Here is a 21,782-nt window from a genome sequence, read left to right on the forward strand (position 1 = left end):
CGTATCATCTAACGTAGGGATTCCGCACCTACGTAGTACGAGATACTTCCGTGTAGATCCGGCTGGGAACCTACACATAGCTTCACACTATACCTGTCCTTAAATATTTTTCCTGACAATACGTGCAATCTCCGAAGAGCGTTCACGTACCATTAACTTATCATACGTACATTATGCATACATCATAAATATTCATACATGCATCTTATCTTACATCATACATAGCAATCACGTCTTTAGCTACCACCTGACGGTACGTGCAATAACCGAAGATCGTTCACGCACCGTCAAGCAATCATCATACATACATCATACAAGGCATACACTTACCACTTAAGGTAAGTGTATTAACTATCACATCGAGTATGCACACAGCCCCGAAAACATAACAAGGAAGTGGGGCTAGAAACTCACCTCAATGCGGTTGCGTTCACCGTTTACGGTTATTCCCTTCTTGAGCTGTGCACGACTAACTGTATAATAATTATACGTTTCAGTAAACTATCACTACACATATCGCCTTTCTAGTTTAATTATTACCCTCAACGAACGGGGGTCCGGGGGCAGCGCCCCTGGCAGCGGGGTTCTAGGGGCGGCAGCCCCTAGCGGGGTCCAAGGGGCAGAGGCCCTGGCTGGGGTTAAGCTGACAGGTCAGCTTGGAAAAATTTTATTTTCATTAACTGTCTTAACACATTATCCATTAGCATTTTGAATCATTGAATAATATGCTACTTAAAAGTTCAAGGGCTTATTTGTAATTAAATCATTCTTTTCTAAGTCCAGGGACCATTCTGTTAAACTTCTAATTTGTTACTTATCCTTAACGAACTGACTTGCCATGACAAACTGGTTCTTGTAACGAATTGGAACCTTTAACGAACTGGTTACTTACACGAATTGGACTTTTAACGAACTGGACTCTTAACGAATCAGTCCATGTAGCGAACCAGTCCAAGTAGCGAATTGGACCTTCTAAATCGTTATCTCCTTTAACGAAATGGTCATAACGAATCAAGGGTAATTCGTTACCCTTTTCCCTTAACGAATTGGATACGAACTACAGCTAGTTCATTAATCTTTCCTTAACGAATCAGCTGGCGAATTACCTCTAATTCGCTAGTTATTCCTTAGCGAACTAGGGTTAGGTCAGGTTTGTCAGAACATTCTCTGACAACCTCGTACACGTTTTTCCGGCGCCGCCATTGCCGGAAAACTCACCGAAAAAACGTATCTTCACCGTTTTACACCGTTTTTCATCGTTTTTCGTCCCGTTCGATCCAAATCTGAGCTAGGGTGACCCCTAAGCTCATATTAGGTTCGGTTTATACCCGATTCCACCCGGATCTCATGACTTAAACGGTTTAACGGTGTCGGCTCATCGTTTCATGATTATATCTAACGGATTTAAGCTCAAACAATAAAATACTATCATTACCTCTGGTCGGTTCTCGGTTTCCTTCTTGATATCTGTTTAGAGAGAGAGAGAACTAGAGAGAGAATCTTAAGTGTGTGTTTTGGATGGTGTATGGGATATGTGTAAATGAATTAAATGGAGGATTAAGGGTATACATATTTTTGATCATGGGCTTAAGCCCATGGTCTTTCCTTCATTCCTCCATAACCCAAGTCCATAACCCATATCCATTTACCCAACACAAGTCCATCTCGTATTCTATTCAACTAAACCGATAACGACCCGCTATAAAATAAACAAACTTTATTTTATTAATATAACCGAAAGTAGGATGTTACAGGTTGATAGCAGGTATAACGAACTTAGCATGATTTTCATTGCATCAGTGATATGAATTAGGTTCAGTTCGGCATAAAGCTTAGATGGACATCACTCATGGACCTGTGGTGCCTCCTATCTCTTCTCAAAGCGTATTTGGCTTTCCCATATCACCCCAATTTGACTCCAACCCCCTAGTGCTTGATCAAAAGATTTTTATAGATAAACAAACAATAATTTTTAAGCTTTAAGGTTGAACGTTGGACTTAGTGCCAGTAAACTGACAAGCCTTTCATTCGAGACATGACATGACTTAGTGCCAGTAAACTGACAAGCTTTAAGGAGGAACTGGAGTGGGGCCCCAATAACCCGTGTCGTGTGACGACAATTCCTCGCCCGATTCCCATTAAAAAGTGGTATCTCACACCGTCTGCAGTTTCACTAATGGGAGGATTGCTTCCTTTCGGTAGCATCTTCATTGAGATGTACTTTGTTTTCACTTCCTTTTGGAATTATAAGGTATGATCTGATCTAGATTTGAACAATATTATTATAATAAATATTAGAGGTGTAAATGAGCTGAGTCTGGGTCGTGGGTTTCATGCTCAAGATTGGCTTGTTTTTGTTTAATTAATTTATATACATTATAGTTTTAATTTTTATATATATTTATTTATTTAGCTATTTATATTTGTATACGTGAAAATATTTATCGTATAAATATATATCTAATATATTAAACAATTTTATATAAATAATAGGCTTGTTTATGCTTGTGAGCCGGATCACGCTCATTAGGTGAAGCTCGTTTATTAAACAAGCTTCTTTTAGGCTCGAGCTCGCTCGTTTAACGCAGAAGAGCTCGAGCTCGCTTGTTTAACACGGAAGAGCTCGAGCTTGGCTTATGAGTAGTTCTTCCGGCTTGAGCTTGGCTAGTCTTGTTTATTGTTTATTAATTAATTTATATACCTTTATAAATTTTATATATAACATAGCATAATCATAATTTTATGTATAATAGTATTTGTTATTTAAACATGTATTTAATATAGTAAATAATATTCATATGAATGTAAATAAATGACTCGTTTAAACTCGCAAGCTGGCTCGAGCTCGTTCAAACTCGGCTTGTTTTTGAGCATTTAGCGAGCCGATCATGAGTAGCTCACAATGGCTTGGCTTGTTTCCACCTTTAGATTATAATAATAAACAAATAATGCGTTTTTTTTAATGTGAAATAAAGTATGAATGATATTAAGACATACCAATTCCTTATGTTTGTATATATGGCAGGTGTATTATGTGTACGGGTGTTGGTGCATAATGCCAGTAGTTCATAGTCTAGTGTCTGTAATCGAGTCTGTAATGTTTAATTATGTTTTGTATGTTTAAGCGAAGTTACTGACAAGTTCGCTTAACAGGCGAACTTGTTAGTCAAGCGAAGTTATGGACAACTTCGCCTGAACATGCCAGGCGAAGTTGTCGTGTATTTATATACCTAGCTTACGGCTTAGGTTAGAGTGCTAGTAAGTTGTTCATGTTAGTTTGTTCGAGTTGTTACGAGAGCTGTAACGTGTGTCTGTAATAGTGATATCGTATCACGTGTTTGAGTTATAATATAACGTGTTCGTTTATCGTATCGTGTGTTCGTGTGATTCGTGTTCTACGCTCGTAACGATCTACGCAGGGATTCCGCACCTTAGTTGATCGAGATATCTCGTGAGATCCGTCCAGGGAACCTACAATTGGTATCAGAGCATTTGCTCGATTGTGTGGTTCGGGATATTCACGCGGGTGTAGAAATCGTCCCGTTTCGACTATTCGCGTGACGTGTTTTCTGTGTTTTTGAGTCAATCTTACCTCCTACTATCGTATTCAAGCCTTTGCACCGTCAAAAACCTCGTAAAATCCAGATTTCAGATCTGCAAAATCGTCCGTGTTCATCAGGCGAAGTTGCCGTCAGGATACGTAGGGTTTCAGCGAAGATATAAGGTTAAGCGAAGTTATCCACAACTTCGCCTACCTTCTTAAGTTCGCCTAACTCAGCGAAGTTCTCTACAACTCCGCCTACCTCCTAAGTTCGCTTACCTTAAGCGAAGTTAATCATCAGCGAAGTTCTTCTGCGAAGTTAAGACTAAAGCGAAGTTATCCGTAACTTCGCCTACAGTGCTTTAAAAAAAAAAAAAATTTAATTTTTCGGGTTTCTTACTTTTCGGGAAAGATGTCGTCGATTAACATCTCTGAGTTAGTAAAGATGGAAGTTGAAGCAGGGTCAGCTACTAGGCCCCAAGATTGCTGAAGGGAACCGATTTCGTTGCATGGAAGGATCGGTTCATACAATACGTCAAATACCAGGATGCGAAGATGTGGGTATGCATCCAGGATGGTTATATTCCACCAGTTATGGAGTATGAAGGTCGTGATCAAATCAAAAAGTATAGCAAAATGGAAGAAGAAGAGAAAAAGATGTATGAGGCCGAGAGCAAGGCTCATGCTACTATTACTATGGCTCTTCCACAAGAGATCCTTCATACGTTTAGAAAGTATACGTCAGCAAGAGAGCTTTGGGAAGCTCTTGAGAACAGATTTGAAGGGAATGTAGGAATCCGTGCTTCCAAGATAAAATTGCTCAAAACCCAGTTCTCAGTCTTCAAGTATTTGAAGAATGAATCCTTAGATGATATTATCACTCGATATTACCATCTGATGACTGAACTGAGCAACTATTCTATTTCCTACCGAGAAGAAGAAATAGTTGAGAAGCTTCTAGATGCTCTCCCACCAAAATGGGAGATGTACACTGTGCTGATGAGGGAAGACAAAGACTTTCCCACATATGATCTAGAAACGGCAGTCAACAAGCTCAGATTCTTTGAGCTTAACATGGTCAGAAAAGAGACACCTACGGATCAGGTTCAAGATCCAGGTATGTATGGAGCTAAAGTCAACACTAGCTCAGGATCGAAGACTGAATCTGCTGCCTACAACTCGAAGGGAGAGTCGGGCGCAAACTCATCACATGAGGGTCATGTGTCAGTCAACACAAATGGTGATGTTTGCTATGTAGCAGGTGGATCGATTGGTTCTCAACCCCAAGTAAGCAAGAGTAGTTACTCTCCAAGTATTCCCAGTAACAACTACTCTAAGATGCCTATGAGTGTCAAATCTGCTGAAGAGCAGTTTGGTCTCTATGCTTTTTTTATTGCTTCCTATGAGAACTACATTCAGGGGAAGATTGTTGATCCAGCTATGTTGGATGAAGACTATGACCAGATTGATGCTGATGATATGGAAGAAATGGATCTACAATGGCAGATGGCCATGATCGTGAGAAGAGTGAAAAGATTTATGAATAAGACCGGAAGAAAGTTTGTCTGTGGAAGGCCAGGGTTCGACAAGACGAAGGTAAGATGCTACAATTGTCAGCAAAACGGTCACTTTGCAAAGGAATGCAGGAATGAGCGTGTAGAACGAAGTCAGGGCAGGTCTACACAGCAAAGTGGGGGTTCTAAAGATTATAGTGCCATGATGTCCAGAGAAGCTGGTGAATACAACTGGAACCTGCAGACTAAAGAAACTTTTGAGCAGGCAAATTTGGCGAAGGTTGAAACTGAAGAAAGTGAGAAGGTTACCGGAGAAGAAAAAGCTTTCATGGCAGATGTTAAAGACCAGCTCTCCGAGGTATGTTCTAAACCTACATGTTCTAAATGTGAAAACTTGTCTGAGCAATTAGCAATTATAACCGATCAGTATGTTAGGTTGGATGCTGAATTTAAAACCCTAAAAGAAGATCATCATTTTAAAAAAGCAAGAAAAAATAGCTATAAAGTCAAAATAAAAGCTTGTGAAAAAGATGTTAAAAGTCTAAAAACAAAACTTGCTGAAAAAATTGAAGTGATTGATTTAAGCTATGAAGTTTTGGAAGAAAAAACCAAACTAATTGCTGATAGAGAAAAACAGATTGCTGATCACCAGGTAAAAGTGGTGGAACTGAATAGAAAACTAGAGCAGTTCAGAAATTCCTCTGCTATTCTTGATCACCTTGTTAGTGATCAAGGTTCCTCTGCTAAGAGAGGAGGAATCGGTTATCATGAGGTTCCACCACCTTATAATCACAATTACACTTTTAACCATAGTGTTCAGAAATCTGTTGACTTTGAGGTTGCTCAGACAGTACCAGTTAAAGTAACTTGTAAAGAACCAAATGTTAGTGGAGGCGAAACAAGTTCGCCTGTTTCAAGTGTTATAATTTCTGATCCAAGTCCAGTCTCATCGGATTCGGATAAGTCATCCGAGTCTGGTAAGGCAAAAGAGGAGGTGGTATTACCCAATGGTGGAGAGAAAGATAAGACGAATAAAAAGAGTACTCCACTAAACTCGTATGTCCCACCATATGTGAGACGAACGGGCTGTAATAAAGCCTCGACATCTAAAACACCGGTTGATAAAAAAGTTGAGCATAGGTGTTGTTTTAGGTGTAATCAATTAGGACACCTTGTTGCAGATTGCCCTCTGAAGCAGCGATTCAGAGGTGTGAGACCTACTAAAACTGAGAATAAGCCTAATAGTAATTATCATACTGCTAAAAATGAAAACCATTCAAAATTCAAATATGTGACTAATTCAGGTTTTCATAGAAACAAATCTCAGTTTTACACTACTAATAACCAAACTACAAACTATAATTCTTTCAATTCACTAAGGTTTGGAAGGCCTCACAATCAATCTACAAGGAGGTATCCTAGTAGGACTTACAGGAATTATCAAAGTACTAACTTTGGAAAGCCAAAGTTTGGGATGTATAGATCCAAGACCAATTGGTCTTGGGTCCCTAAATTCTAATCTTTTGCTTTATTGTGCAGGAACAGTTGAACAGGGCTGCCAACAATCTTTGGGTCATAACATGTATATCACCTTAGACCCGGAAGCGAGCGGTGTTGAGGATTACCGCGAGATAATCACATTCCTCATTCGCTCGAGGATATTCCACGCTGTCACTACGACTCTGCCGATATCCTTACCCAATATCGAGGATTTCTGGCAGACTGTGGAATACGATTGCCGCGTTGAGCCCCCGGTTATGCGAGCAACCGTCAACAATCAAGAGGTTCAGTTCTCATCTGAACAAATACGGGTGGCTTTACGGTTCGGTGAGGAGACTAGGGATGACCCTACAGAGTTTGTGGCTCCGTTCCGTGATGGAGCGTTTCTCCGAATGGGCTATTCTGGTCCATTAGGTGATACTCAGAGGAGGAAGGGTTTCCTACTCGATCAGTGGCGCTTCCTCATGCACGTAATGATTGCATGTCTGGGAGGAAGGCGGGCACTGATGGTAAGGGTGCGACCATGCAGTCAGCAATGACTGCTCTGACTTATAACAAACGTTATAGCTTTAGTCAGATGGTCTTTTACGAGATCGATAGACAGAGAAGAGCGATGGCCCGTGAGAGGTTCATCATGTATCCAAGATTCATTCAGATGATCTTGAATCATGTTGCTCCCACGTTGCCTCAAAGACGTCCAATACGATACGTGGAGAGTGTGAGCAAACAGATCTTTGCTCAATGCCGGACTTCGAGTGCGAGAAGCAAGCCTGAGCTGCGTCCGAGGCATACTCCACTGTTTGGGTATTTAATCAACCCGGAGTATGTTCCTGCTACTGGGGATGAGTTCAGAGACCCTCAACCACGACAGGCAGGAGCAACTCGAAATGTACCTGCTGTGCCTGTTATATCGGCTGAGGAGGATGTAGACCTTGATATTGCATTTGGCGGCCAAGGATTTTTCGATATGGACCGGTTTGATCCGCAAGAAGAGGTGCAGGTCTCTGCTGCACAGGTTCGGGAAGTGAATGTTACTAGAGCAGCTACGACGGTGGCTGACTCAGATCTTGATGATGTTATGGATGAGGCGAGAAGGATGTTGGTGACACGAGAAAAGACGTTAGGGAAGAGAAAGAGGACAGTTGATGATACTGAGTCAGAAGAAGAAGAAGAGGATATTCACAAGTTGATTAGACGTTCAAGACGGGAAAGGATAGGTGCAGGTATGGGAGCTGGAGAGACTTCAAGAGTTGTACGGTTCGCTCCATCCGCACTGTCAGGTATGTCGATTGTTCCTACATCTGTACAGGTTACAAGTTTAAGCGCCGCGGATGTTCCCGTGGTGGCTACATCAGCTTTCGGCATCCCATCGATCACACTACAGATGACGACTCCGGAGATTGTGTCTTTACCACCTCCAACGCTTACTCCTTCAGAGGTGGTTGCACAATTTGTTTAGTCGACAGTCGTTGCAACTGCAGGGTTGTCGGTCACGATACCACCTGCGGTTACGTCCACAACTGCTTCTGATGTCCCGGTTTCATTCGAAATCCCTGCTGAGTATACTCAAGACACATCTCACATGAGGTTTGATTTCGATGCAACCCTCTCAGACTCGGAGAGAATAGCTGCACTTGAGCGGGTCGTGGCAGAACAATCAAGGGTGAATCTTGTCCAGACCCAGGCTATTCAACGCCTAGTAGCAGAAAATCAACTACAGTCGTCCCTCCTGGTTGAACATGGGAGAATTATAGATGCTATGAAGGAGTTCTTGGCATCTCAGGGGGAGACAGGCTGTAAAGGCGACGAGTTAAGGACAAAGAAGAGAAATGATAGAGACGATGATCCTAATGCATCGAAAGGTGCAGGTGGTGAGTTGCCAAGAACTACTCAAGCTCTTGGGACTTCCACAGCTCAGGGGGAGTCTGCAGGTGCGGTTGGCGGTTCTGGTGGTGATGAGGTGGTGATGGTTGATGATGAAGATGATGTGATTGATGCTTTGAAAGAATTAGATGATGATATGTTTAGTGATGATGTGTTGTTTGATGATGATGTGCTGCCAATTGAGGAGATTTAGAAGATTGGCGCACAGATTGTGATTGAAGAAGATGTTGAAGAGGGTGAGATAATTGAGGAAAATGTTGAACACGAGATCCCAGATGTTGAGAAAGCCGAGATGGGTAATGAGATGGCAAATGATGAAACAGAATGGGAGGAGCAGCCTAGATGGAAGGAAGGCTATGCTCATTGGTTTATCAAAACTAAGAAGCCTGCTGTTCCAACCATGTTCAAGAAAAGTTATAATATCAAAGGCTATGCTGAATCAAAGAAAGGGATTATCTATTGGCTATATGATGAACAGTTAAAAGTGTTCGTGGTGAAAAGATATGATGGGATCCAATACTTTAAGAGGACGTTGAGATCTCTCAATACATTGCCTGAATGTGAGGTGAAGGATTTGGCTAGATTGGGGTTGATTAATAGAAGTGACGACAACATGGCCAGAGTTATTGGGAAGATCGTGTGGAAAGAAAGTATTAAAGAAAAGAAGTTTGAGTTATTAAAGCCACAGAAGGGAAATCTAGTGGAAGATAAAGAAAGGGGAATGAGAGCAGATGGCAAGCCTTGGATGGTAATGAAGTACAAACCGATTCGGTGTCTTAAAGATGTGCCGATGAAGACAATGCCCAAGGATGTGTTAAAGAACCTTAAATGGTGGTATGTTGATTGCCAGACTGCTGAAGCGGTGATGGAAGACGAAGACGAACAAGAAGTGCTAAGAGTGTATGATCCGATGCATCTTGTTAATTTATCGAAAGCTGATCTGCAGGTGTTAAATGAAAAGAAGATATTTTATATTCCTGCTTGGAAAGACGAAGCGAGGAAATATCAGCGAGTAGTCACGGTATGTGTGAGAGAAGGGGTACATGCATGAAGACAAAGAGATTGAAGGTTACAAGACACGTGCTTGAAAATCAAGACATGAAGCTACTGCCAAGGGGGAGTCTGTTGGTGCATAATGCCAGTAGTTCATAGTCTAATGTCTGTAATCGAGTCTGTAATGTTTAATTATGTTTTGTATGTTTAAGCGAAGTTACTGACAAGTTCGCTTAACAGGCGAACTTGTTAGTCAAGCGAAGTTATGGACAACTTCGCCTGAACATGCCAGGCGAAGTTGTCGTGTATTTATATACCTAGCTTACGGCTTAGGTTAGAGTGCTAGTAAGTTGTTCATGTTAGTTTGTTCGAGTTATTACGAGAGCTGTAACGTGTGTCTGTAATAGTGATATCGTATCACGTGTTTGAGTTATAATATAACGTGTTCGTTTATCGTATCGTGTGTTCGTGTGATTCGTGTTCTACGCTCGTAACGATCTACGCAGGGATTCCGCACCTGAGTTGATCGAGATATCTCGTGAGATCCGTCCAGGGAACCTACAACGGGTTTATGCTACTAGTTATTCTGATTCTCATAATAGTGACCGTATGTGTAACGATCGTTGGGACGTATTTCTTGCTAAACGCGGAGAATTATTATTGGCAATGGACTTCATTCTTCTCTGCAGCCTCTACAGCTATTTACGTCTACTTGTACTCGATATACTATTATTATGTCAAGACTAAAATGTCTGGTTTCTTCCAAACCAGCTTCTACTTTGGTTACACTGCAATGTTCTGCCTCGGATTAGGAATCCTATGTGGTAAGTATACTCTTATCGACTCGCTTACTTGCATATGTGTCATTTTGGTGTATGTTTGTATCTCAAACGGGTCAAATAGGTCTTTGCTCTAGTTATTTTCATAATATTTAGTTTCTGTAGTCATAGTTAACTCATGACTTTATTTTAGAAATCGACAAATAAGTGTTTGTGGGTGGGCCTGTAAACGAACCGAACATTCAGTGAATAGTTCGTGAACTGTTCGACAGGAAGTTCCTTTATGTTTGTTTGTTCACTAAACAGAAGAATTGTTTATTTAGTAAACGAACGAACATGAATTCATTTAAATTCGTTTATGTTTGTTAGTTTACATTCATTAATATATTCATTTAATTTTTCATAGTCGATTGCAACTTATTCTAGTTTTAATGACATTTTAGGCCCAACACGCTGTTCTTCACATTACTTTTTACTAGTTTTCGCTCTCACTTATGTTTGTTCGTCTATGTTCAGTTATGTTTGTTCGTTTACGTTCATGAACCGCTCATTTATATCGTTAACCTACATAAACGAACATAAACTAACATGAACGGACATGAACATGTTTATTTTCTTAACGAACGAACACAAACAAGAACAAGAAAATTCCATTTGACCGTTTGTTTGGTTAAAGTTAAACGAACAAACGCACACGTACATGCTCTATTCGTGTTCGTTTGGTTCTTTTTCAAGTCTATTTGCAGGTCAAACGAACCTGGATCCTTCTTCTTTGACACGTACTAATTCACCCTTTTCGACCTGGCTTCTTCTTAATTGGGTTTTAGTATGCGTGAAATAGCCTCATTAGACGCGTTAGTACTGAATTGACCAGCTACACCCTTTATTCTGAAGTTTGTTTTTAACATACTTTGCAGGAGCTGTTGGTCACTTGGGGTCAAACTTGTTTGTAAGAAGGATCTACCGGAACATTAAGTGTGATTAAGTCACATTAACAACAAGAAGAACACCGCCCACTGTGGGGCCCACCCTTGGCAGTTGACAGTGAATACCAATTGGATGCTTGCATCAGGTATGTAAACCTGCATGTCGTGATTAATTAGTAGTATACCTAACTCTTGAGATTGGGGGAAGTTTGATAAGTTTTTCCTTCCTTTCTATGGAGTGTAGAAAAAGTTAGATGAGAAATTTAAATTCAGAGGTGGTTTTGTTATTATTTTTCAGAAAACAAAGTGTTACTTTTGTTCCTCATATGTTGTTTTGTTCTTGAGTTGTCTCTTGTAATTCCGCCTCGGGTTTCTGGTTTTGTGTTTGAACAAGTGGTGGGGTGGGGGTGCATTCATGTGTTTGTGAACTTTTGTGCAAAAGAGGTGATTGTTTATTATACTTGTTCTATTCATTGTGTCCAATTTGAATATTGATGCTTTAAAGTGGTACAATTAGAGATGTTCAACGAAACCGGTTCCTGGACCCGAACCGGACCCGAACCGGTTCCTACCCGTTTTTTGTAGGAACCGGACCCTATCTGATTCAACCCGATGATCCGTGACCGGTTCTTGCATTTCTGAGTGGGGGCGGGTAGGAACCGGAACCGAACCGGAACCGGTTCTGGAACCGAACCATCCGGAACCGGTTCTAGCCGTTGGAAATCGTTTTTTTGGCCGTTTTTTGACCGTTGGGGTCAAAAATAGCCGTTTTTTGGCTCCCCCAAGCACCCCACTACTAGTATAAATAGGTATTCCAATATGATGTTTGTTTAAATCTAATTGAAATTTTATTAACTAAAAATAATTTAATGATTCTTTTCAAACATATACAAATTTATAATTTGAAAAGCTTACAAATTTAAACTATAATAAATCTCTATAAGCCATAACAAACAAACCTATAAATAAAAGGTTTTAAAATTTTACTAACTTGGGAATGTGGGAATGTCACAATTGTAATATACGACTGTCGACAAAGTATAACAATAATAATCATTCCAATAAATAATGATTTCTATTATATCGAAAAACAAAACAGGTCAGGCTTTCGGGTTCAGAAATTGACGAATGTCACATGATTCACAACTTTTGGAAATTTCGTTCCAAAATTAATTAAGAAAAAAGAAGCAAAATATACATAGATTTGTTTTAGTAAAACAAAAATGTTAATAACAAGTAGCAAAATAAAATAACACAGATTTTCGAATGACCCAAAAAAGGCTACAAACGTGAAATATGATAAAGACATTTATGTATAGGATGTACCAGCGGCGTATCCACCATGATCTTATCATATTACATTTGTTCCTTTTCCCATTCATTTTCGATTCTTCATTTGTTCCTTCAGTAGTTGTCTTCAGTGGCAAACATCTTCAGTAGTTATCTTTTCTTCATCAGTTAATTGTTTATTTTTATGTTAATTGTTTTTTTTATTTTTCATGTTATACAAATACGAATCGTAGTTTAGAATCCAAATCGCAAACGAAAAACGAAAAAAAAAAAAATTTTTTTACACTGTAACCGGTTGGAACCGGTTACGGTACAGGAACCGGGTTAGGAACCGGTAAGAACCGGTTAGATAGGTTAGGGGTCCGAGGGTGGGAGAACCGGTTCGGTTCCCTAACCGGTTCGAGCCTGGAACCGGTTTAAAAGGGGGTTTTGAATATAGGAACCGGTTAGGAACCGGTTCCGGTTCCTAGTCCCAAACCGTTTTGAACATGCCTAGGTACAATAACCAAGATAGGGTGAATGAAAGTGAACTTGATTTTGATTACTAATTTTCCTAGTGACCATTTTACCCTTTTCCATTAAAGAAAAATACCCATGGATGAGCGATTTGACCTGATTTGGATGTGAAACACGGTCTTTTTGAGTTGAACTTATTTTGGATGAAACATGTGTTGAAACGAAAAAAACAGAACCTATTTTTAATTGACGTGTCCTGGTTTGAACCTGCTCTGGGTATGACTCGTTTCCTAACCGTCTCTACACTTGTTGGAGAAGAAATAGGTCATCCATGAATTTGTGACATGTAGGAGAGATCTTGTTTTGGCACGATTCGTGTGCTACTAGAGATTATAATTATATTAGAGATTATAATCTGACGTCAACTTAAAACTTTTGGTGTTATAGAAAACATACTACATATGTATATATAATAATAACAGTATTAAAAGGTACCAACCTCTGGTATTCAATCAAATTTTGACAATGTAAGTATTTAATCTTACTTATTTTGGAGCCTCATTTTGTGTTGTAATTGGCAAGCCATTAATAATACTGATAGGTTATTGGGTTAATGTCTCACTTAGACATTTGGAGGCGTTTTACGTGTAGGGATAATAAATATAAGTGATAGTGATAGCGGGTGTTTTAGAGGTTTTGGTTTATAATATTTTGATAGAATGGTTTACACACTTTTAAGCTCTTTTAGAGCATCTTAAATGCGGTAATATGGAAGAGAATTCATAGATACGTTGTTGACCGACGTGAAAGATAAAAGGATGGTTTAATTTACGGTTTAACTTAAACAACAAGCCAATGAGCAAGCCGCAAGATGAGACAACCTTGGTTCTAGCTCTTCTCGTTTACAAACCAAGCCGGCTCATTTACAAAGTTTTTGTTTTACAAAAATATTCAAAATATAAGAAAAGGGGGGAATTAAAATTCATTCCAAGCATACTTACAACATTGCATACACATTCCATGACTGAACTACCTATTTAAGCATGTACACACAACATATACAAACACTAATGACCGAACTACCTATTTAAGCACGTACACACAACATATACAACAAACAAATATTTCTAGTTGATCATTCTTGACAAGCATGCACACAAAACTGAAATTACATTTATATATTTTAGTAGTTTATCGTTCTTGACAAACCATGATCATAGTAAAAACTTGATCAATATACCCTTGATCAAACAAAATAAGACCTATATTATACAAACTAACTAGATAGGTAGTTTTAGTTACTAGACTATGATCAAGATACCCTTGATCATACAAAAACATTATTTATCACATTTTCCTACTACATAACCTACATAAAACATAAACTACCCTACTCGATTGACTCTGGGAGTCGTTTAAGCCGAAACATGAATTTCAGGCCCGACCAGGTTTTGAAAACCACTGCAAGCACCATCCACAGATGGCCCCAGTGGAATTTACCCTAATTGCTCCCACAAAATCCATTAACAAAATTGGTCAATTTAATACTAAAATCATGTAATCTAATCAACAAATCAACAAATAACCTATGAATAGTGGGGTGTTGAGGATCGCTTGGTATTAAGATCTATTGAAATGAAGACGATCGGAGACGATGGAGTGTGGGTTAAGGGGTTTAACATTGCTAATTAATTACATATCGAGTTTAGGTTTTAAAGTGCCACATGGACATGAAATTACCAATAAACCTTTGGGTCATACTAAACTAGACCATAAAAATAAATGTTTTCTGACGACAAGGTTCAATATGCCACACCCTGCAAACGTCAGGGTGTCAGATGCGACAAATCGGAGACTAGGGTTGCAACCAACAAAATCGTGCTGATCATAAAGGTGCAAACTGCAATTAACTCATAAAAAAAGAGATACATCTAATAACATTCCAGTTATAAACTTGATATTTCATAAGCATTCACAATAGTCAGTTTTCCGACGTATATCGGAAGAGTGGTCATGATAAGTGTTCTTGTGCAAAAAAGCTTAAAAGACATTGTGATTGAAGGGAGGAGAGAAAAAAGGTATGTTCTTGGGTTGTTTTTTTGTTACAATAGTAATCTCTCAAGGATCAAAGGGCTAATATGTAATTGGTAGAAAGTTGTGGGTGTCATTGCAACTGGTTAGCTAGCTAGTTGTTACGGATCGAGTTGTATAATAATGAACAATACCAGTAATAACAGAATTCTTGATTCGGTGGAAACCTCCTCTCTGATATCTCTTTCAATTGTATCAAGTGGTATCAGAGCAGTTCAATCCTTGGATTTGCTCTTGATTTCGAAACCCTAGTTCATCATTTTTCCCCAATTCATACATTCTGATGGGAGTGTGGTTTTGTCATGTAACATGGTTCTAAATTTGTTTCTAGTTTTGGAAATTCAATGCATCTTGTTTCTTTGTTTGGCTCGAGATTAGCATCTTCCTCTTCTTCATCAGGGTAGGAGATAATAACTGAACCACTAGCCGGTAATGGCTGTCTGACAATCGTTAAAGAATTTTCATTTTTAGGTTGTGGTGTTTCTGGATAAGCCATCATCATGTTGTCATCTCTGACCTGCTTGTCTTTCTTAGGACTGCTTGTGGATGGTTTTTGATTCGTGCTACTTGATGAAGCACTGCGGTTTGAGGATAACTTTCTTGCTCTAGCTCTTATCTGAGCTTGTTCATTTGCCCAGAGGTTCATTGATGGTGACGTTTGTGACCACGAGTGTACCGGTAGCGTTTGTGGCTCAAAGGCTATTATGACAATCGGAGCACTTGGTAGCCTCCATGGGTCGTCGACCATGGTTGAAGTTCTTTGTTGCTTGTGCTGCCTTTTAAGGTATACAAGCTGTGCTTTGAGGAACTTCATCTCGGCTTCCTTTTGAACTAGGATGTTTTGAGTTTGTCGGCCAGGTATTGAATGGACTATTTGGAGTAATTCATTATGAAGACCAAGTATTTTGGTTCGTACTTCATAGATGATACCCTCCAGAGTCTGCATTCTGCCTACCAGGTTTTCCTGGGTTTGGCTGAACCTGTTCTGCTGGGCTAGGATGGCTTTGAGATGGGCAACAACATTCTCACTTTGCCAGTTGAGTGTAGCTTCTGCAGCAGTGATCTGGCTTGAGGATCCCGTGGGATTCATAGTAAGAAGGTTGAACTTTCCAACTATGTTTGGGTTTTTGGATAGGATATTTGAATGAGGCCAAGGCCCAGGACTCAGTTTGGAGTTTTGGGGACGAGGTGAATGGAATAGGTGTGATGACAAACATTCCTTGCTGCTTAGGAGGGGTTTTGGGTGATGAAGGTTTGGCTGGTCTAGGTGTTGGCTGTGATGGTGAGTCACCATAAAGTACATAGTAATCAAACTTGCCTGATGGTTCATCGAGAAGACCAACAGTTGGATCTCCCGCTTCATATCTCTTCTTTAGATACCTTTGGATCCTTTCTTCTTCTTTGGGACATCTTCATCGTATTCAACCTTGTCTGCTTCATCTAAGCATGACTGGCGGTTGCACATGTCATACGGGAAATGTTCTGTCGAGGCTAGGATCTTTACAGACTGCATCATGTACATCGTAGAGAAGACATTTCGTTTGTCTTCCTTCTTGAACTTGAGTTCGACAAGACCATCCTGGTGTCGGATGAAATCCGGAGCTGTCATTGTCTGGACAGGTGCCTGATGAATCTGTTCATAATTAGTTATCCATTTTTCTTGAAGGAGCTTGAGGAGCTCTTCTCTGGATAGCTTCTTAGGAACATATGTTACGGTTGGCACGATGTTAGAGTCGATGTCGATGAACAATGCTTCACCTGAATTATCATGCTCAGGAACCATGATGTCCAAAGTGTGATTTTGGACCCTGTACGCCATCTGGTAATGGAAGTTTGCTTGAAAGGTGTTAACCTGTTGGGCACCTCCTATATGAATCTAGGATTTCAAGGCTGATAACTGAGAGGCATGTTGAAGTTTGGGTAGCAGGTGACAAACACTGTGCCGGAGTCCAACGTGGTTTGGATAGTACCAATACAAGCGTGTTGGTATTTTACAAACCTGGAGTCGACTAGGGCGATTTAGGAGAACGTTGGTAGACCTTTTCTACCGTGAAAGGTCAGGGCTAACCTTACAGCACCGAAGTGGAATGTGGGTGAAGCCTTGCGCTTGACAGATGCTTGGAATATCTAGGGGAATGGATAGGGTTACTAGGTGTTCGGAGGTTGTGGCTGGAAGCTGGGTTGAATCAAACTTGGAGGTTTGAACATACTCCTTGACACCTGGATTGGGGTTTGGACTAATTTTTTTTGACTCTTTTAGAAACAAAATTTTGGGGTTTAGGAAAGACACTATAGGGATTAACTAAAGACATACTTGTAATATGGATTTTAGAATAATCAAATAGATAAGAGAACTCATATAACTGATCGATCCTAGACGCTGGAGACTGGACATAGAACGGGACAGACCGGATATAGAACGGGACATACTCGACTCATGGTTCATATTTGATTTTTAACATGACCTAACACCCTTTGGGTTTTCCCAATTTGTACTAAACTAGAGACTTACAACGACTCTTCTCCTCTTTAACGTCGTCTTATCACTCACGAACAAATTTTCTACCGACACAGGGAAGTGTTTACACGTTGTATCAGACTGTTCGAGTCCTCAACAGGATCAGCTGTTCTGATGTGAAAGATCCGATCAACGTCGGCAGCTACAGAGCATACTTAAAAGATCTGATAAAGGCAGAACAGGAGCCTGGCTATGACTCTAATACCATAAAACGGGGGAGTGTATGGCTGATCTTCAGGAAGACCAGTAAGAACCTCAAGACACAAGCGAAGCTCGGCTTGGAAATCTTCTGAACCTCAAGTGACTAGCTTTCTAGACTTTAGAGGACCCTCAAACAACCCACCGGAAAATATAAAAGACTCAAAGATTTTTTAGAGAGAGAAACTAGAGAGAGGTTAGAGAGAAATATATAAGAAGAAGATTTTATTTCTTTCCAAGGATGATCACTACACTAGGGGGAACCCTCCTTTTATAGGCCAAGGAAGGGTGTCCATGACGGGTGTCCATGACATCATTGCTTATATCACAATAGCAAATTACATCATGGCTTACATCACACAACACTAGATATTTTAATACATAACCTACATGCTAAAATCACTTTAAGGGTGATTAATCTTTATTTTTAAACACACATTAAACACGCAAACACACAATAAAATCTATAAGGGCATTTCTTCTTCTTGGATACTAGACCTCTCATTTCCAGCGTGAGTCTGGGTGTGAGGGGTCATCTTTGTAAGGATCAAAGTAATCATAGTCATCAACAAGGTGGGTCTCTGTGTATTCTCTATGAGTTTCCTTCCATTTTTGTAGAATATGGATTGTCATTTTCCCAAACATCTACTCCGTTAAATACGTTAGCTGGTATGAATTCTGGTGAGACTTTGTTTGCGTGAACCAGACATATCTGTGTGTCTGCATAGTCTTTTGGAGCCCAGTGTTTATGGCGAGGGCTGGAAGGTTTTATATCTAACCATGAGTGGGTAAAACAGTAAGGGGCATGTAGGACCAATGACTGCCCATCTCTACCTGTTGATGAAGGAATCTAACATCCTGGTCTTCTGAAATACACTACACATTATTTTTTCTGGTATGAATTCTGGTGAGACTTTGTTTGCGTGAGCGAGACATATCTGTGTGTCTGCATAGTCTTTTGGAGCCCACGAGGGCTGGAAGGTTTTATATCTGACCATGAGTGGGTAAAACAGTAAGGGGCATGTAGGACCAATGACTGCCCATCTCTACCTGTTGATGAAGGAATCTAACATCCTGGTCTTCTGAAATACACTACACATTATTTTTTCTTCGAGGATGTAATTTCTTAAATCCACTGATGTGGGGTGAGGAACCACTGTAGCTGGGTGAACGTATTTGTAACTTCTTTCAACAGTTTTTCACATTGACAACCGATTAAGTAAGGGAGAAGCTGTTGGAATCGGTTTGCCCAAGACACATATTATAATTGATATGGCTAGTACGTTATGATCCAACTCGGGTCATACCCAATAACAAGCTAGACAAGCACCATAATATTTATTGTAGATATGATCTAACAAATAAATATTAACACTTATGATATTAAAAATAGGTTTCTAAATATTTGCACTTGCGGAATCGATAAATTATAAGGATAATTTATTTAGAGAGATTATCTTATGATATTATTAAAGTTGGTTAATATATATATATATATATATATATATATATGATAATGGTTGTGATATATTGCATGAAACTTATGGCATGTTAAAAGTGTTAAATGTCATAAAGTTCAATAGACCTGTGACTAGTACATGGGGTATTAGTCATGCGATTAGTACATGGAGCATTAGTCATGAGACTAGTACATGGGGTATTAGTCTGTTGCCAAGAAAGAAAGAGAAAATATATTTTCTGGTGGGACCAACCATTTTGGGGGGAAAGTTCCCACCCTTTTGTTTGAATAAATTATCTCTTTTATATTTTCCTTGAGACACAACACCAGTTAGACCAACTAAATTTGCATGCAATATTGTCTCCTCTCTCTCCTCACTCTCTTCTCTCCCAAAATCGGTCAAAGTAAGAAGAAACACAAGAAGGGTTTTTGTGTGTAAAGTGTTATCAAATCCTAGCAAGACAAGGTGTTTGTTGGTGGCTTGAGGGTATACAAGCTTGAGACACTTCTCCCTTGAAGGCTAGCTGTTGAAACCATCATCTTCTTCATCTTCCTTGCATCTTGAAAGGTTGTATTACATAAACCCCCTATGGTTGTTGATTTTAGTAATCATGTAATTTTGTATATGGATCCGGGGCTTGGGTTTTACATATATATGGGTTTTATATTAATCTAAATAACAATATTTAAAACTAATTTATCCGCTGTGTTTTTTCATATAAATGGGTTTATATGACTTTGATAATCTTGTTAAAACCCAACAATGGAATCAAGAGCCGCTTATACGGATACATGCTTCAACAGATCTAAATTCTTTTCGGGTTTTATGGTGTGGTTCACCATATGGCCGAAAAATTTGGGGCTTTTGGTTGCCCCTTGGTTTTTCAAGATTATACTTTACATGCATGTGATAATCTTGAAGAATTAAGTCATTTGGATGATTGGTTGTTTTGTTTGGACAAGACCCGACACTTTCGGTTTTCCTTATCCTTGGCCGAAAGTTTGAGGTTAAAAGGGGAACCATTTTAAACATGTAATACTTGCATATTTGGATGTGCATTTGGATGTTCATAACCTAGCCAATACCTTGTCTTTGGATGTGTGTTTGTGTTGTGTTTTATTCATATTCAATTTGGTTGTAATATTTATTTATTTGGGTTTTGTAATCTATTTATTTATTTCATATTGGTTTGTAATAATAAGTTGATTAGTTGTATTTCTTTTACTCGAGAAAAATGTATTAGGATATATTTTTTGTAAAAGAAGAAGCAACAAAGTCAGGGTTTTGGTTTTGGGCCTTAATGGACCTCATAGTCCAAGATGAGATTCTAGCCCAAAGACCAAAGCCCAAACTTGGAGGCCCATGGAAGCAAGGAGCTGAAGTTGGAGCCCGAAAGGATGCCAAAATAAAGTAGAGACGCCACAACACAAAAGGTGGACACTTGAGGCATTTGGATGCGGAATCAAGTGGGAGTTCACCGACACATGCCTTTGTTCACTTGGAACTGCCTTTGTTCACTTGGACATGCCTTTGTTCATTTGGTCCCTAGGAGAGAATTTTGGCACACTTGTTTTGGTCAACAAGTGTGGCCAAGATTAGGAGGCTATGGTTATGAACTTGTGGTTGTTTATGCTTAAATGGTTGATTTATATATTTTGTTTTATGCTATTTGGATAAGGACAATTAACAAACTTAATATCAACAACTTGCATAAAATTAGTTCCTTAGAAATCATTAGGTAATAAAATGCGTTTTATTAAAGGTTAATGATTTCACAATAAAATGTGTTTTATTAAAAGGAACTTTGAAAATTGGTTTTAAAACAAAGTACCATACATTTGAATGCATGAAAATGCAAGGTACATATATAGTTTTCCAATCTAGAATTTAGAAAACTTAAATCCCTTTTAAAACAAGTTTAACACCATCCTTTTATACAACACTCATTCATTGGGAACTCGACGTGGGATAAAGGTCACCTAACCACATTGGAGAAAACTTGTGAGTTTGAGGTGGGTTTACCATATTTGTGGAATAAAGGTCACCTAACCACTTGTATGACAAATTAACATGTGTGTGTAAGTAGGACGACTTGATTTGGAAACCATGTGAATAGGGTCGCCGAAGCATGGCGTACAAAGGTGTTGATGGGATTAAACATGCCAACTAAACATATGATGTTTAAACGATCCCATAAAACTAGAAGTTGCAAAGGGTTGCAATCGTCAAACTTTGACTACCTTGTTAATTCAGTAGTAGGATAAAGGTCACCTAACTACTATGTGAATGTAACGTTGGGTTCTAGATTTTAATCATTAATTGTCTTAAAGACATAAAGGGTATTAAAGATTAAAATTAGTTTATTGATATCAAAAATACTAAAATTGAGCTTTGTTAAATTATGTAGATGTCCACAATCAACAATCCACATAACGCAATTATCCCACCTATGCATAACCTATCACTAAGAGCTATACTTGATAAGGATCGTCTTAACTATAACAATTTTATGGATTGGTAAGAATTGTTCTCAAACAAGAAAAGAAATCCTACATATTGGACGATCCTATTCCCAATAAACCTAACATTGATGATTTAGATGCCTACAACGATTGGTTGAAATACACCGAGG

The 21,782-nt window shown here is 39.2% G+C and overlaps 1 protein-coding gene across 1 annotated transcript; it reads left to right on the forward strand.

Moving 5' to 3' along the window:
* Positions 1-2,108: 2,108 nt before the first annotated feature.
* On the forward strand, positions 2,109-11,462 carry LOC143633776 (transmembrane 9 superfamily member 1-like). The gene is made up of 4 exons (XM_077102023.1): positions 2,109-2,251; positions 3,026-3,042; positions 9,976-10,256; positions 11,129-11,462. The coding sequence occupies exons 1-4, from the start codon at positions 2,177-2,179 to the stop codon at positions 11,194-11,196; spliced, it is 441 nt and encodes a 146-aa protein (XP_076958138.1). The 5' UTR covers positions 2,109-2,176; the 3' UTR covers positions 11,197-11,462.
* The last annotated feature ends 10,320 nt before the right edge of the window (positions 11,463-21,782 follow it).

Source organism: Bidens hawaiensis, unplaced genomic scaffold (genome assembly GCF_021521415.1).
Source record: "Bidens hawaiensis isolate Kalapana, Puna unplaced genomic scaffold, B.hawaiensis_p1.1 tig00006906_1, whole genome shotgun sequence".
Classification (NCBI taxonomy): domain Eukaryota; kingdom Viridiplantae; phylum Streptophyta; class Magnoliopsida; order Asterales; family Asteraceae; genus Bidens; species Bidens hawaiensis.